This window comes from Amphiprion ocellaris, chromosome 12 (assembly GCF_022539595.1).
Source record: "Amphiprion ocellaris isolate individual 3 ecotype Okinawa chromosome 12, ASM2253959v1, whole genome shotgun sequence".
In the NCBI taxonomy this organism is placed as follows: domain Eukaryota; kingdom Metazoa; phylum Chordata; class Actinopteri; family Pomacentridae; genus Amphiprion; species Amphiprion ocellaris.
Genome location: NC_072777.1, coordinates 27,446,739 through 27,464,552, shown reverse-complemented (window position 1 = coordinate 27,464,552; position 17,814 = coordinate 27,446,739). Strand labels below are relative to the sequence as shown.

Here is a 17,814-nt window from a genome sequence, read left to right as displayed (position 1 = left end):
CGGCTGTCTAGGGTCGCCGAGTAGCAACACAAAAACAGGACAAACGCTAGTTTCCAGGGGGTTAGGCGGCTATTTATTTGAAAGAGTACGTTTACAACAACACAACATGTGAGCAGAAAAATCACGGTCTGTCTTTAGTTCAGCTGAAAATATTAGTTTTTGTCTTTTTTATTGACCAAACTTTTCAGGAAGTAGATGAAGAATAATTAAAGCTCTCATGTAGAAGTCCAACTTATTTTGGATCCTTGTGGAGAGTTTAATCTTAGAGTTTGTAAAGCTGTTGAGTTTTTAGAGTCACATGGATTGTTTTGACATTTAATAACCGAGTCCTGAAATAAAATTACAGTTGTGGATTTCTGTCATTTAGTCTGGACTAAACAAATAACAGCAGCATAAATCTCAAACGTCATTATGAGGAGTCTGGATTGAGGTTTCTCACTTGACAATGATCAAAACATGAAATTTAGGTTGGTTTAAAGGAATATTCCACCTTAAATCTTTGAATGTTGACCTAAAAGGTTGGTTTCAGGAAGTATTCCACCTACAAGGTCCTCACATATCCACATTAAAGGAACATTCTACCAAAAATCCTTGGACATGCACCTAAAATGTTGGTTTAACAGAGTATTCCATCCAAAATCCTCAAAGAGACCTGAGGGGCTGGTTAAAATAATATTCCACCTAAAACCTCAAATATAGACCCGAGAGGGTGGTTTAGAAAAAATCCTTCAATGTAGACCAAAAAAGTTAGAATGGAGGAATATTCCACCTGAAATGTAGACCTGAGAAGTTGGTTCGGAAGAATATACTATCCTAAACATCCTTCAATGTAGACTAAAAGACGGTTTGGAAGAAAATTCCACCTAAAATCCTCCAATGTAGACCTAAAAGGTGAGTTTAATGGTATATTCCACCTAAAATTCACTACTGTAGACCTTGGAGGTTGGTCTGATGGTATATTCCACCCAACATCCTTGAACATAAACTTAAAAAGTTTGTTCAAAGGAATATTCCACCTAAAATCCTTCAATGTAGACCAAAAAATCTTGGTGTAAAGGAGTATTCCACCTTAAATGTAGACCTAAAGGAGGTTTGGAGTAATATTCTACTCTAAAATCTTCCAATGTAGACCTAAAAGGTTGATCTGATGGTATATTCTACCCAACATCCTGGAACATTTACCTAAAAGGTTGGTTTAATGGTATATTCCCAGAAGAACCCTTGAACATTGGGCTTATTGGTATATTCCACCCAAAATACTTGTACATATACCAAGAAGTCAGTGTAAAGGAAATGTAAACCTAAAAGGATTGTTTAAAGGAATATTTAAACGATTATTTTCATTATTTAATAATCTGTTATCAGTCAGAACCCTGGCAAACTTATTTTCATCAGTTTTTTTAGTGGAAGTCACAAATAAAGGAGCTCTTGGTTTTTCTCGGCATTAGTGAGTCCAAAGCTGCTGTTTCAACACAGACGTTCACATGCATCCACAAACCTCTCAGCACTCAAACACCCACAGACAGGAGGCCGGCTGGACCGAGGCTCGGCGGCGTCCTCAGACCCACGAGTCGGGGAGTCGCTGAACTTGTTGGTCCGGTTTGAAGGCCTCCGTGTGGTCCAGTAGAAGTCCACGTAGTCGGTGTTGGCTTTGAACCGCAGCGACTGCCCACCATCAAGTGGACCGGCTCGTCCTCGTAGGGCTCCTCCTGTAGCCTTGAGGGAACCACAGGAACATTCAGTAGCTGTTGGAGTTCTTCCTGTCAGGCTCGTGGTAGAACGGCTCTGAAGTATCTTGTACTTGTCTTATCTGGAACAATCTAACAGCCTAAACTGTTAACAGCGGTGTAAAGAAGCAAACACACAGGCATAGATTAGGACTCAAACTAGATTTATTTTAGAAAACAAATCAACTTAGAGGCATTTGTTCACACGTGTGGCTGAATAGGAGGCCATCCAATCAGATTTGAGGTCTTCACTCTGTAGGTTGTTTGTTCGGTGAGACTCTTGGACCTCCATCAGCTGACGTGGATGTTTGATGGTCTTCTTCTCTAGTGCCAGATGATTCATCCATGAATTCAGCAGCTACAGACTGAAATGAAGCTCATGCTGCCGTTATTGAATTCCTGTTCCAGATCAAATGTTCAGAGCTCACCTTGAATGCAGCCGTCTGCTGTCTGATAGTTTTTCTCATTGTAGTTTTCAATAAAGTCTTTTTCCTCATGTCAAGATGTGGTGAGACTCTTTCTCAGTCTCTGCAGACGTCCCTCATTGTGCATCTCCAGAGAAGAAACAGAAAAACTGGTCACTGCTTCAGCATCAATCGCTCTCCAGCATTGAGAGTGTTTTAGGAATTCATTCATTGTGTTGTGAACTTTGAAGGAGCAGAAACTTTACAGCTGCCAAAGATATGAGCTCCAATTCTGGATGTTTTAGGAAATGAAGTTCATCAAATGAACACTGTTTCTGTAGGAATAAATAAAAATAAAATATGTTCATTTCCACATTATGCACATTTATTTATTCTTAATATCCCAGACTGAATAGTAGCTGGCAGTAAAAACAAACTCATCTGCTGGACTGCATCCCAAAATGGAAACCTGGACAGAATTTAACACTCATGTATCCATGGCAACGCTAAAGTTTCTGCTTCTTACCAAAGTTCACAACACAAGTAAAGATTTTAATGTAAAACTTCAGGGATGACTGCTGACCATAAGTATTCTGATCAATACTTCATGATCAATATCAGGACAGATGTTACAACTCCAGCTGTTACATTAGACTGCAGTTATTCAGAGAAATTAAAACATCACAGTCCTCATAAAAACTAGATGGGACTTTTATTAAATAAAGTGTTGGTGAATAAACAGTGTAAAAAGTGCAAAGCAGCTCCATTAAATCAGGAGATGTGAGACTTCCACAGCATGGATCACCATCTGCTGTGTTGATTCATAGCTGAATGTCAGAATGAACTGAGCTAGAAAAGCTGCTTTGAGCTGCAACATTACGGTCTGACAATCCAACACCATCACAGTTTTCATCTGGTTGTTCTGCTCCAAAATGCTGTGAAGTTCAGTTTTTACCTGAATCAATGCAGAGATTCTATTTCCAACCAAGACTGGAATAAAAATTAAAATGTTATGAGGTTATTAATACATCTAGATCCTTTCAGATGGAAGGATTTACTTCTAAGTTCTAATTCAAGTTTCAGTTGGAGCACATTGCATTCACAAAGAAAAACAGCGATACCTTCATAGCAACATTTAATAAACCTAAAGCTTCCCTGTTGGCACATTGGTGGAGTTTGTTACTGAGCATCTGAACCTTAAATCCAGTGAGACGACCATCTTCAGTCGAGGCCAGTCAGAGAACTTCAAGACCTTCCATCAGCTGGACCAGATGTGGCATCATCTCCCTCTGAACATCTGGATGACAGGAGAAAAGACAGAAATCAAACACAGAAATACAATTTATTCACTTTCATCATTTTATAAAAGTAGCATGAACTTTATTAAAACTTGACAATATCAGTAATGAAAGTAAATGTTTTTATCTCATGTTGAAGCTAAATTTAAAGTCAATTTTAATGACAGTTTCTCCTGAGAGGAGTGAGAATGGAGCTTTTCTTTCCTTTTTAGAATATTCCCTCAAAATATTCTGTTTATTATTGGCTTTAGAAGCATTTTTCTTTACTTATTTATTTTAGATACCTCAGACTGATGCACTTTGCTGGTTTGCAGATAATTTCATGTACAATGTCAATAAAGATCTTCTATTACATCATATTTTGATAAAACGAACTGCAAACCTTCCCAACCATCTCTCAGTCTGCAAAACTCCAACTGCGACAAAGAATTATCTGATGTAGTTATTATTATAATCTTTACTGAACCAGCCCTGGAATTAATAAAAATCTGTATATGGATATGATTTTCTCTGATGGAACCACTATGGAAGCCGTAGTAATTATTAACTATCCTTTGAAGGGAAAGACTGGGTCTTTATTCAGGTGGATAAAAAAAATGCTCTCCCTTAAAAAAAAAAAAAAAAACTGCATACAATAAAGTAAATCTCTTCTGCACTGCACACATTCTACACTTTTGTATAACTCTGGATGTCAGAGTAAAGGCAGACAGATCCACCAATCAGCCACAACATTCTGACCACTGACAGCTGAAGAGAACAACATCCATCATCTTGTTCTAATGCAACGTTCTGCTGGGAAACCTTGATGTTCATGTGGATGTTTGACATGTACCACCACCTAAACACTGCAGGACAAACAACCCCCTAGTCTCCATGGCAACAGCAGTCCTTGATGCCAGCTGCCTCCCTCAGCAGGACAAATTAAACTGTTCAGGAGTGGTCCGAGTAACACGACAGAGCTAAGCTGTTCACCTGGGTTCCACACTCCCCACATCCAGATCTGATTGAGCATCTGTGGGATGGTCCAGGATCAGCCTGGTCTAGGTAGGACCCACCCTGCAACCCACAGGATCCACAGAATCCACAGGACATCCCCAGAGGTTCTGATGAACCACTGGGTCAGAGGAGTTTTAGCAGCATAAAGGGACCAACACAGTATTAGTCAGGTGGTCAAAATGTTATACTGTTATATTGTCATGCTGATTATATGATCAGTAAATGTTACCATCAATTATAACGTCCACATTGATCAGGAAAAAAAAACAACTATCAGTTCATTCAGAAACTGTGGGGTTAAACCTAAAAACACAGACCTCAACAGCAGTTTGTTTCAAAGCAGAACACCAGCCGGTTTTCACTAAAGAAGCTTTCAGAGCAACAATTAAATGACAGTTTTGTTCTCATCAAGTTCAGAGTCAGCCAAAATAATGTACACACATCAGGAAAAGAAAAACTTTTATAAATATTTTTCATTTGTATAAGTACTTCCATACATATAGATTCCTCTTTCTAAGTTTGATCAAATCAAATCGTCCTGTTGTACGATGTTTTCCCAACAGATGGCGCTACCCTCATGAATGGAGCATCAACAAGTGACGTCTACAACACAACAGAAATGTCTGGAAGCCAGTGGCCACCACTTTGAGCACCTCTTGTAATTGTAGAGGCTAAAGATAACTTTTATTAATCTCGTGATGTCTGAATAAATTTGGTATTGATTGATTGATTGATTGATTGATTGATATTTATGCAAGGTTTATGCAAGGTTGTCTTTTCCTGATGTGTGTAAGCATTATTTTGGTTGACTCTGTGTAATGGGTTTCTGACAGGTCGCCAGGCAACATCTTTTTATAATAATGACAAACATACCTGCATTCTACAGGAGTGATTTTCCTCATGTGCAGGTAAAGATGTGTGAGGAGCTTAGAGATGACAGGAGCAGGAGTCATCCTCACTAATTCAGCTTCCACCTAGAAACAGAAAGACCACAAACAAACACACTGATATACTCTAAAACGTTGAAGCCTCACAGCCTCAAAATATCTGTTTAGGAAGTGTTGTGTTTCTAAATTCTGCTGAAAGCATTGACAGACATTCTCTTACAAGGTTGTGTAAAAAGCAGCCTGTCCTCTGAGCTACTGAGAAATTTTCCTGAACAAAGTTTCTACGTGTAAATCAGCTCAACAAAAACTAAAGCCTCAGTCAGAGATAACAGGTATCACAAGTGATAAACAACTTTCTTTGTTAACTCAGACTTTCTGCTTCAATCTCACATAAAAAGGGGGGTTTAACTCATCAGGTGACTGAAAATGAACGGCTTGTGCAGTTCTAGATCCAAAAGTAAGATGTTTCAACTCATGTTTTACTACAAATACATGCAATAATAAATAAATACAATGGCTGGTTGGTAGTTTAGTCACTATTAATGTCATTTTATACTGGATTGAACTTGAGCAGTGGAAGAGAGAAGGAATTTAATGAAATTATGGAGATTCAGAGAGCTAATGTTGCGCAATGTTTTTTTTTTTTTTTTGCGAAATGTTAAGTTAAGCGCGGTTTAATTCAAACCAGCTGAATGTTAAACTTCAGTGCAGCTCAACAGGTTTCAGTTAACCTTAAAGTAAAATAACTTTTTTAAAAGCTAAAATACACAGCAGAGAAATACAGGTTGAGAAGTTCGTTCTACTAATGACGGCCCGCTGCGGCAGCAACTAACACAGGTGTTCAGCGGTAAGTTAGCCACCTGTGTTAATTAGCCCGCTAGCTAACTTAGCCGCTTAGCTAGCTAACGCGTCCGGACCAACTGCTCAAACACGACAAAACACAACTCTTCACAAGTCGCTGACTTAACGTACAACAAAACAATGCTGCTGGTTAGAAGTATTTATCTTCTTACCGTGTTTTACTCCAAAAACAAGGTCAACAGCAGCCAGAGATGCTACCAGACGTGCCTACCATAGAGACATAGCAGACTAGATACGCTAGCGCGCTGTCTTCTATATTATCTATGGTCTGACCAATCACTGATCTCTTGCTCCGCCCTCTGAGAATCTTGTTGTCGTTTGGCTCCACGCTTGCTGATGACCACTTCCGGTCTCAGAAAATGAAAAAACGGACCTTTTTTTCGTTTCTGTCGCTTACTGATTGTACTTTCTTGTTATTCTAAATATAAAACGAAAATCAAAGCATTTAAAAAAAATCGTATATCCCTTTTTGATCATGAAAAGGAAAAACGCCTTGTATTTCAATTTTAATTTTTGTATTTTAAAACGAAAATCAAATAACCACTCATTTTTTGTTTTTCCAATACCCGTTTCAGAACGGAAAATCCAATTACCAGATCCGTACCCTTTCCCCACCCAGTTAACCAATTTGAATCTCAAATTAAAAAGTTAAAATTAAATTTAAATCTCCTTTTTTTGGTATTATTTGTTATTGATGTCTCTTGTAATTTTCAGAATTGTTTTAATCAACAAAATATTTTAAATAACAATTATCATGCATGTGTCCCACAACAACCCTTCAGCATAACTTTTCTAGCTGGTAGAAGAAGAAGAAACCAGTGACTCACATTAAAACGCTGGAATTAACATCATCCAACATGTTTCCAAAAGAATGGGTCGAGCAAAGCTATGTTCTCTTTTCTATTTTTCATATGTTCATGACATTGTCAGCCTTGATTGGATGTCTCACTCTACCTCATATTATCAGGATAAGACAAATTATTTTCACTTTTTTCCCTCAGTGAGTTTGTCCTCTTGGTCAGCAGTAAGAGCTAGCTAAATAGCTAGCTTCTACTGCTGAGAAAGAGCTACCATTAGCATGGATTAGCAACCCTGTTACTGTGATTAGAGTAGGGTTAGCAAACAACAAATACAACATGGAATAAAAATTGTACCTGTATAAGTTGTGCCTAGCACGCCCTTGATAGTCTATTACCTAATATTTATGAATATGTAGCAGAAAATTGTAAAGGAAAAGGTTAATTTTTCAAAAATGTTGAAGCTCAAATGTCCTACAGTTCTGGAATGACCCACACCCTCGCTGCCATTTTTGTAGTTTTTGGTTTGTTTTGTGTAGTTTTTTTTTTTTTTTTTTTCAACAGTGCAGCCTGTTTCACATGACTCCTACTGTATTTTGGTGTGTTGTTGGTGGAGGACCGTCCTGGAGGTCAGATCCACCTCTGGATTGGACGGACATGTTTGACGTGTTTCCCGGACGTCTCCTCATATGTGGGAGCGGAGGGACCCCCGCAGGGCTGCTCCTCAGGGACAGACAGCTGACAGACAGACAGACAGACAGACACGGTGACAGGATGAAGTCTGCTCTCTGGAGCCTCCTGCTCTGCGCTGCGCTGCTGCGCTCCGGTGTCCAGGCCACATTCCCGCTGAGCGCAGGAGACCCGCAGCTCATAGCCGCTCAGAGCTACGCTCAGAGCAGAAATAATGGTCGACCACCGCTCAGGACCCTCAATCTAGCAAGTAAGAGCTCTAACATGCTGTCTTTTTCTGAAATGTACTTGTAGATGGGACTATGTAGCAGTAGGACTGGCAATATAACAGGGCAGAGGTGGACTACAAGGTCAAGGTTTGAGGTATTTTTCATTTGTTTGAGTATAGGTGTCTATTCTATTCTGTTTATTTCTGCACTGCAGAGAGAAAAACAGTTTTTCACTCCACAAGTTATTTTGTTTTATATTAAGCGTTCAAGATAAAATCCTCAGTGGTTCCCGATCATTTTCATCATCTAAACTCCTTCAGCATATTTCATTTAAATCACTTACCTGATATTTGACAAAAACATAAACATAGAGAAGCATCCAAAAGATGAATGCAAATGTGCAAACCAGAACTTTAACAAGCCTTTAGATTTAACGTGTGGCCCCACGGACTAGACCAGGGCTGAATCTAACTATTATCTGTAGAATGGTTTCTTAAATTGTTTTGTACATGAATTGTAAATAAATAAATAATGTAAATCAGTGTTTTCCAGAATGATGTCCTTAAATATCTTTTGTCCACAACTTGAAGATATTCAGTCATGAAAGATTGAAGAACCACAAAGTACTGACATGTAAGAAGCTGAACTCAGTGAATTGTAACCCTTTCATTTCAAGAAAATTGCTCAAATAATGCGTTGTATACCATAATCAATTGAACCGCTGCACAATCAATTATTAAACAAAGTTAGTAGTACCCATTATTTGTGGGGACAAAAGCAGTCATTGCAACATCATCTATTTAATCTTCTAACATTGGTTTTGTTTTTAATGTGTTTTATTCTGCACCATAAATATAAAAGTCAGATCAATGTAGTAGAATAAAAAGTACAACATTTCCTTCTCAAATGTAGTTTAGTAGAACTATGAAGTACCAAATTAAAAATACCTCATAACTGTGGCTGAATGAAGGAGCTTCTTTACAGTCCACCACTGATGAAATCTAAATTCTTCATTGACAAGCACGTTACAGTTTATTCCGGTTTGTTTGAAACAAACCGGGTGGCTGAATATGTACTCATGCTTCAACTAATCATTTGCGTGTGCTCTGAAGAAAACCACAGTGATTGTTGTCCTATTTGTCACTATAACACTGTAAAAAAAAAAAAAAAAAAAAGGTAATAACAGCAATATTATGGCAGTTCAGCACCAAAAATAGAAAACAAAATGTACAGAGAACAAAAACAAGTTAGCGTTTATAACCATAATTGTACATGAGATTGCATATTTTTTTGGCCTTTTCAAGGATTAATATAGTATTGAAGTTACCTGTAAAAATGAAATAATATTAGAATACAAATAATCAGGTTTAATAAGTCAGAAAAGTGACAATATTAGTTGGATTTTATTATATAATTTTATGAATAACCAAATCTTGCAAAAAAATTCTAATTCAATAAGTAACTGCAAAGATTTACTGTTCAAGTGTATTATAGTTTTTTCATGTAAATTTACATTAATAATCTTGTATATTACAGATTAACCTGATCATATATTTTAAAAAGCATTTTCACCTCTAAGATACACTACCGTTCAAAAGTTTGGGGTCACCCAGACAATTTCATGTTTTCCATGAGAACTCACACATTTATCATGTGCTAACTTAATTACACAAGAGTTTTCTAATCATCAATTAACCTTTCAACACCATTAGCTAACACAATGTAGCATTAGAACACAGGAGTGATGGTTGCTGGAAATGTTCCTCTGTACCCCTATGGAGATATTCCATTAAAAATCAGCCATTTCCACCTAGAATAGTCATTTACCACATTAACAATGTCTAGACTGGATTTATCATTCATTTAATGTTATCTTCATTGAAAAAACGGTAGTGTAATTGAATCTACTTTTTAAAAAATTGGCGAAACATTAACAGTAAACAAATAATCGGATTACAATTACAATATACAACTACATTTAGATCACATTAAGAATAATGTGGGGTTTTTTTTTTACATGTAAACTTTGTATAGTTAATAGATCTTTAATCGTAAAAAGTATGCCCACCTATAAAAATAATGGATGTATGTTAGAAAAATTGACAAATCATAATTATTAAACAAATACTTCTGATTATAATTCCTGCAATTAAATGTTTTTTTTATATCATGCAAACTTTATGGGAAACGTTTGTATGTTTTATAAATTCTAATTATTGAAAGTTATTTTCCATTTGACAGTCTATTCACAGTCTATTTTTAAAAATTTATTTATACCTTTGTATATTTAAAATATATAGAAAATGTAAATATGTAAAGTATTAAAGAAAGAACCCATAAAATTACAGATTTTTTATTTATTTATTTATTTTTTTTACAGTGAACTTACTACAGTGTCAACTTACACAACTTCCCTGTTTACCTTCTATCAACCTACTAATGTTCTCTATCACTTTTCCTTTCTGGTGGGTCTGTAGTGCCCAGAAGTGATTACACGTATAGAGGAGGGTATCACTACCACTACCAGCCACCCAGGATCCCTCCACCGGTAGTGTATCGACCTATTCCTCTGTCTCCACCAGTGACTTACCACAGACCCTCAGTCCCCATGCCGCCTTATCACCATCACCACAGGTTCAATGGGCCTCATATGCATCACATATACAAAGGCCTGTCCCCACCAGTATCTCACCATCCCCATCATAGAGTCAAAGGCCCGTTCCCTTACAAAATGAAAGGCCCCTGCCCGACAAAGTCAGACCCAACAGTAGCACCAACACCTGTGGTCCACCCCCCTACCGTCATACCAACTCTGCCAGAGACAACAATGCTGCCAACTCTACCAGCAACCACAGCAGCACCGGTGACAACCATCATGCCAGTGGTGGTGACCACTGTGCTGCCTGTGGAGACCACCGCTCCTGTGACGCTACTGGTCAGTACCCAAAGCGGCATCATCACCACCATCAGTCCTGTGGAGACAGGTAGAATATTAGAACATTACCAGTCAGGTTTGCTTTCCAACCCAAACAATGCTCCTCAATGCTTTCCAGGTCAGATCTTTTTGTTTGATCATAGCAAGTGAGAGTTATTTAAAGGTCCCATATTGTACCCTTTTCAACAAATTAATGAAAGTCTCACATGTCCCCAGAATGCATCTTTCAATTTTTCAGTTCAGCATACTGCAGAGATGGTTCATTTCACCATGACTGTGTAACTCCTAGTTTTACTCGTGTCAGTGTCTATAGGTTTGAATACATGTGCTGTTCACACCCCCTTCAAGAAGAAGACTCTCTCTGGACGTATAATTAACAGTGTGTAACAAAACAGTAGTTGAATGAGTGCATCAGACCAAGACTTCCTATCGCTTTTAAATTTCTCTCTGAGTGATCATTTTACATGGGAATCAGTAGTTTAGTGGTGCAGAGCAGCAACTTGAAAATGGCTCTGAAGTGATTGTTGGTTAACATGTAGTTTTATTACGCTGTTCTTTAGTCAAGATTTTTCTCGTTCCATTGTCAACAACAGAACAACAACAGAAACAAAAAATATATATAAACAACTTGATTCAGAATTTGACTGCATTAAAATGCAGTATTTATGAGCACAGAGAGCAGCAAACATCAGCTGAGATTAAGTTGCACTGAAGCACAACAGGTGACATAAAAATGCAGTAACCCACACAGTCCATGTTTATTGCTTCAAATCGCGTTTAAAGTTTCCACCATCTGTGAATGTCCCTCAGTTTCACAGTTCCCAGAGTTCTGACCTATGAATGGCAGAAGTCATCGTTCATAGTATCTTAACAGCTTTCATTTTACATGTCGAAGTTTATAACAAACACAGAAGAGAATAAAAATATATTTTCAGCTTATGGGATCTTTAAATGGTTAGGTATATACTTTAAGAAATATACTTGTTCTATCACTTGCTGAACGCCATAAGATTAATGCCTCTCATGTGTAAAGTAAATGTGAAGCTACCGCTATAACAGAGGACCAACATGTGTCTAAACTATAATATAGACCTAAAACTGATCACAAATTTTATTAAACAAAATGAAAATCAGAGAGAATGTGACACTAAACTACAGAAATGTAGTTTATTCTATGTGGATGTGACTGGACAGGCAGGGCTCCTAACACTGTCTCCATGTTTAGATCTGATGCCACTTTTCATGTGTTGGACATCAAACATCCTTTTCATGCAGATTCAGATGAGATGAAAGGATAAGACTCTGATGGATGTTGAAACTCTGAAATGATGCACAGTATGTCATACAGCATGCAGTATCATTTTAGTAAAACCACTGCAATGATGCACAACAGTTTCGTTTTGTTCTTGGAACATGTCTTGTGCATCCCAAAGTATTCTGTGTTCTGTTTTTGATGAATCAACAAGCTGAGATGTTTTGTCTGACTGATGAAGTATTAAGTGGATTTAATCCTGCCATGGTTTGGTTGATCACCAGAGACAGACTCTCAGTGCAGGAGCCGTCCCCTGGACCTGGTCTTCATCATTGACAGCTCTCGCAGCGTCCGTCCTGGTGAGTTTGAGAAGGTCAAAATCTTCCTGGCCGACATGGTTGACACGCTCGACGTGGGCTCGGATGCCACCAGAGTGGCTGTAGTCAACTATGCCAGCACAGTGAAGATCGAGTTCCTGCTGAAAGACCATTTCAATAAACCCGACCTGAAGAAAGCCATCTCTCGCATCGAGCCCCTGGCGGCTGGAACCATGACCGGCCTGGCCATCAAGACCGCAGTGAACGAAGCCTTCACGGAGCAGTCTGGAGCCCGGCCTCGCTCCAGGAACATCTCCAAAGTGGCCATCATCGTGACGGACGGGAGGCCTCAGGACCAGGTAGAAGACGTGTCTGCTGCAGCCCGGGCCTCGGGCATCGAGATCTACGCCGTCGGTGTGGACCGTGCAGACATGCAGTCTCTGCAGCTGATGGCCAGCATCCCTCTGGAGGACCACGTCTTCTACGTGGAGACCTATGGAGTCATCGAGAAGCTCACCTCCAAGTTCAGGGAGACCCTGTGCGGTAGGACAAAGAGGGGCCTGCGAGACCTTTTCCCACCATTAACCCTGGTTCTAGTTCCTCAGTAAGGGGCACCTACAGTCTACACGGGGGTTTTACAGTGTTATTGGTGAATTATAAACCCTGAAATGATGAGGGGAAATTACAAGAGCAGATGCTCTCAACCCCCACATGGACTGCAGATGTTGGCACTAGAACCTGCTTGTAGCTGATAAATTCAAACCCCTGTAAAGTCTTGGGGTCATCCAGCCCTAAACTTTCAGCTTCTTTTTTCATATGCAGAAAGTGTGTAATGTGATCATTAGTGATGTGTTTTGCGATCAAAGCATCCCCATGCTTTGGATTTATCTCTTTGTTTTTAAAAATGATTTCAATGTACAGTCAAACCTCAGTGTTTTTAAACAACTCAGGACTAGAAAGAATTCTGATTAATGCAATGAGATGACTCAAGTCTATCTAAATGCGGGGATAGAGGTTGATGTTTTTTTATTTGGAATGCCAGAATGCACATTAAAAACATCACTTGCTACAGGAGCAATTTTCTATCTGGAGCAACAAGTCTTCAATGACTTGAATTTACAAACTGACAGAAGTTAGAGATCTGAAACACTGAGATTCTGCTGTAAACTTTAATTCCATATTACTGTCTACTGTGTGTCTTGTCTTCTCTTTTATGAAATCACGTGTTCATGTACTGTAATTGTTCTAACCGTTGTACTTCAGGGTTCTGTGATTTTACCTGTGTTGTCCAATGCACAGCAGTTCGTAAATGACCTTGGCTGAGATGTGGTGAAGGTGTTTGAATGGACCAAATTTTCCGCCGCAAGTGCAATCAAGTACAAACACCTAAGAAAAGCTTCGAGATATCAATTTTGAACTAGTAAAATGAAAAAGGATTTGGACTTGGGTGGAAAATGGAAACATTCAAAGTAAAATTCGATAATTTTACCTCTTTTAATCAGCATAAATCCATCATTACAAAAATACGTCAATAATCACCAACTAGCTTAGTGTATTTTTCCAACCTTTCCTATCACAACCTACTACTACATTGTATGCCAGCAAATGACCCTGTTCCCCTGCTGCCACCTTGACAGCACCATCCCTTAATCCTGGCTTATTCTAGGTGTGGACCCCTGTGCCATGGGACACGACTGCGAGCACATTTGTGTCAACAGCAACGCCTCCTATTACTGCAAGTGCCGGATTGGTTATATCTTGAATGCGGACAAGAAAACATGTTCCTTGAAACGTAAGAACATACTGTGTGGATTCCTGCAGCTTTTTCGCTGTGATGCTAATGCTGCTCAAGAGCTAAAAGTGTAGAAAAAGCAATGTGTCATAACGTTTTGGCTTCTGACCAGGGCTTAACAACATCACATCCAACCGGTGCATAATTCCATATTTCACTGTTGACTGTAGCCTTTGTTGGACAATTTTCAGGTAATATTATAGAATTTATGATGTGGAAAAAGTGGCAAAGGTAAATTAATATTTTATTGTACAGTTTGTACCTTTTTTAACCTGCTGTGAAAATGCGTTCCCGTTCATTTGAGCTTTGGTTTGTGTCTTGAGCAAATGGAAAAAAGGCGGTGTGGGTGGTATTCTGTGTGCTTTTTGACTCTACATGATCTGTTACGCTGATGTGAAATTTGCTTTCTCCCGGTGAAGAAGTGAAGGTGGAGGTGGTGGAGGATCCCTGCAAATGTGAAGCAAGACTGGCTTTCCAGAAGCAGACGCAGGCGGCCTTACAGCAGCTCACAGCCAAGCATATCCTTTGTGTTTTTTCACATGGACGACAGTTTATTAGAAGCAATCTCTGCAGCACATTTGACTCAGCTGACAGGTGGTGATCTTCTACCTGCTGTTACTGTGACTAGGATTTCTCATTCTCTTTCCCTCATTGTTGAACTGTCACAAGAGTTTCCTTGACTGATCAAACTAGCCGATGTGTCAGGGAGAATAGAGCGTCTTGAGAACATGGTGGGCCGTGCTTGAAGCCTTACGCGCTGGTAAGTGTTGACAGCTTCTTTCCTGAATGATTGGTAGTAAAAGTATCCCACCCACTGCGCACAATTTGACCTCCTGTTTATTTGCTTTCTGCAGAGGAAGCCGAATCTGCTGCCTCCAGTCAGAACCACGGACCACGGTATCATGGACTTCTACTGTTTAACCGCAGACTGAGAGAAGCTGTGATTCAGAAAGCAATTCCCCCCAATTAAACTTTTATAATTAAGACATTTTTATAAACACTAAAGGCAGCATGATGTAATCTTTTTTGAAACTGCTGTAAATGTTACTTTTACTAAACACAGATGCTATATGAACATAGTGTGATGTGTAATATATTGTATATAGTCATATTTTGTAGTAAAATGCCTTACTGGGTTTACTTTTAATTAGCCAGTTAGTAGAATTTAACTGAAAAAGACTTTATGCTATGGAGTAAATGTTTTTGCATTGATTTTCTTTACATATTTTTTTATATATAGTTGCATTTCTTCATTTATTTACCTCTGGTGGATTATCTAAGTCTGTATTAAAGATGATAAATGCTTATCTTTTGTATCTTTGAATGTTATGAGATGACACAATGTTTGCCAAGATCTGTAAATGCAATAAAACTGAAAAATGGACAATAAAATCCCATAACAGAGACGCTTCTTGTTGTTTTGTCTTTTTCATAGAGAATAATACTGAAAATATTATGTTAGCTTTGCATTTAACTTACACTTAAAGTAAAGCTTATAAGACTAAACCAAGAGGATGATAAATATTATTATAAATAATGAAATTAAAAAACAAGAACACTGGAGTACACAAATTTATAGTTTGCAGCATGGAAATTATGGCTTTCTCCTTTGAGAATGTGAATTCATCGATTATCTGTTGGTTAAATATGTCACGATTTCCATGCCCTGTAAGAAATATCAGGATTTTTAAATACTTTAACCACTAGAAAACAATATAAACATGGATTTTCTTACAGAGAACAAGAAAATTCTCATTATTCCTACCTTGTTATTCCATTTATGGTAAGTTCTGATCATTTAAATCAAATACCCTCAATAAATTATTACCAACCACCCTTCAATGTAAATGATTATTTAAATAATTTACACACTGTGACCGCCAGATGATCTCAGTGAAGATTTCAAGCACAGGAATTTACTGAGTAAATATGTGTCTGCAGATACAAACGAGGCATTATATCAGTCTCTCTTGTGTAACTTTAAATTTCTATGCCATGTATGTATTTCTGTGTCAATATAGAAAGATAAATAGGATGGTAGACACTGACATTTCTGTTAACAGTGTGCCAACACAATGTGCTATAATTCTGTTTGACTTTGCACATTTGTCAAACCTCTCTGATATCTGCGGTCAGACGGAGATGTTACACACTCAGAAACACACAATCAGTCAATAATAACATGACATAAAGCTGAATTTACAGTTTATTCGTGACTGCTCAGACTTTATTTTAACTTTCCAACATCTGTTTTTGTCGCCTGTTATCACCATCAAGTTTTCCACCCTCACCGTTCCGAAAAACAACAGACAAAGGTCATCATGGTACCTCTGGAATGAGTCGGACTGTTTGCCTGAAACGTCGCTGGACAACAGCTTCTCTGTCTGCGGTGTCTGTGTGAGGTAGAGAGTCAACAGCCCAACGTTTACCTCTAGTCTGGCTTGGATCCTCTCCTTCCTTTAACCAGACAGCTGTTTTATGTTTGTTTGCTATTTCAATTCATGGTTACCACACACCCACACACACACACACACACACACACACACACACACAGACAGGCAGCCAGAGAGGTGAACCCACCGGCGTTTCTGGGAGAAAAAGATGAATGGGACTCACACAACTCCGAGAAGTGGAAAAAACACATCGAACGAGGTACAATGCATCCCTGTTCAGCAGGTTTAAGTAGCACAGGTGGACGATGAGCTTGAACGTTATCTTACAAAACAGGTGCAGCTGCTGTAGTCTTGTATGAAGAGAATGTATGAAATGCTCTTCTCTGATATTCTTATACCACTCCTCACAAATAGATAGGCAAAGTGAAGAAATGTCCTTAAGCATACCACTGAATTTGTTACACAAACATGTAATATCCTCATGTGTTACATAGTTTGCAAGAGAGGAATAGCTTGACGTTTTGACAAATTCACCAGTTAAAAGAGAAGATCGACACTAATCTCATACATGTTGTGCAGGAAAAATGACTCTCTTTCCCCTTATTGAGGTATTTCCTCACAGCTGTTTGCTGAAGTCATCCCAGGATATCATGCAGGTTGCATCTGTCAACTACAGTCACCTTAAATCAACTTGTAAAACCTATAGATCACCTCAAATTATCCTTCAGGTTATCACCTTTGACCCTTGTTCCTATTTGCTTCTCCCAGATTGAGGGAGGGAACACATTCAGGCCCTCTCTGTCCCTAATATGACCCCGAGAAAGGTGGATGCTGCAAAAGAAGTTACATGAGGGAGAGACAACTGCTGTAGGAAAAACCTGACTTGGTTAAGATTAGACATTGTGGGCGTCCAGATAGCTCACCTGGTTGAGCAGGTGACCCATAAACAGGGGCTATAATCAGTTTGGATTTGATTCCAGCTCACGGCCCTTTGCTGCAGGTCTTTCCCCCATTCATCTCCCCACTGCCCTGTCTGCCTCTGTCAAAAACAGCCAACAAAATAACTTAAAAAATAGATTAGATATTGTTTAGTCTGATGTTACGGAGTAGACAAGTTGTCTCCATATTGGGCTGTAATCTAAATATGGCATTCCTCCCAACTCAATAATTACCATAGACTGTATGATTATCACTCCCTCCAGGAATTAGACGAGACCATGGTTCTTGTAGCACTGACGGGTTTATTGACTTCAGTT

At 38.7% G+C, this 17,814-nt stretch overlaps 1 protein-coding gene and 1 long non-coding RNA gene across 6 annotated transcripts; one reads left to right on the top strand and one right to left on the bottom strand.

Moving 5' to 3' along the window:
- Nucleotides 1–1,931: 1,931 nt before the first annotated feature.
- On the bottom strand, nt 1,932–6,427 carry LOC129350152 (uncharacterized). Of its 2 annotated transcripts, XR_008603439.1 has the most exons (4): nt 6,326–6,427; nt 5,299–5,399; nt 2,156–3,428; nt 1,932–2,092 (listed from the first exon to the last, which is right to left on the bottom strand). It is a non-coding gene; the product is annotated as an uncharacterized LOC129350152 (long non-coding RNA). The 2 variants fall into 2 exon arrangements; XR_008603438.1 differs by having other exon boundaries at nt 1,932–3,428.
- A 1,156-nt stretch (nt 6,428–7,583) lies between these two features.
- On the top strand, nt 7,584–15,571 carry matn3a (matrilin 3a). 4 transcript variants are annotated; one of them, XM_023279174.3, is made up of 7 exons: nt 7,601–7,910; nt 10,347–10,853; nt 12,341–12,916; nt 14,040–14,165; nt 14,585–14,683; nt 14,856–14,925; nt 15,020–15,571. In XM_023279174.3, exons 1-6 carry the CDS (start codon nt 7,628–7,630, stop codon nt 14,909–14,911), a joined length of 1,647 nt encoding a protein of 548 aa, XP_023134942.3. In that variant the 5' UTR covers nt 7,601–7,627; the 3' UTR covers nt 14,912–14,925; nt 15,020–15,571. The 4 variants fall into 4 exon arrangements, with proteins under 4 accessions (XP_023134943.3, XP_035808207.2, XP_023134942.3 ...); XM_035952314.2 differs by lacking the exon at nt 12,341–12,916 and having other exon boundaries at nt 7,591–7,910; XM_035952313.2 differs by lacking the exon at nt 10,347–10,853 and having other exon boundaries at nt 7,621–7,910.
- Nucleotides 15,572–17,814: the final 2,243 nt, after the last annotated feature.

What these genes read in the sequence shown, in the direction of transcription:
- matn3a (XM_023279174.3), top strand. Translation starts at nt 7,628, where the DNA reads ATGTTTGACGTGTTTCCCGGACGTCTCCTCATATGTGGGAGCGGAGGG. An exon ending in GTTCAGGGAGACCCTGTGCG is followed by an intron (nt 12,917 to 14,039) that starts GTAGGACAAAGA and finishes GGCTTATTCTAG; the next exon opens with GTGTGGACCCCTGTGCCATG. An exon ending in ACAGCAGCTCACAGCCAAGC is followed by an intron (nt 14,684 to 14,855) that starts ATATCCTTTGTG and finishes GACTGATCAAAC; the next exon opens with TAGCCGATGTGTCAGGGAGA.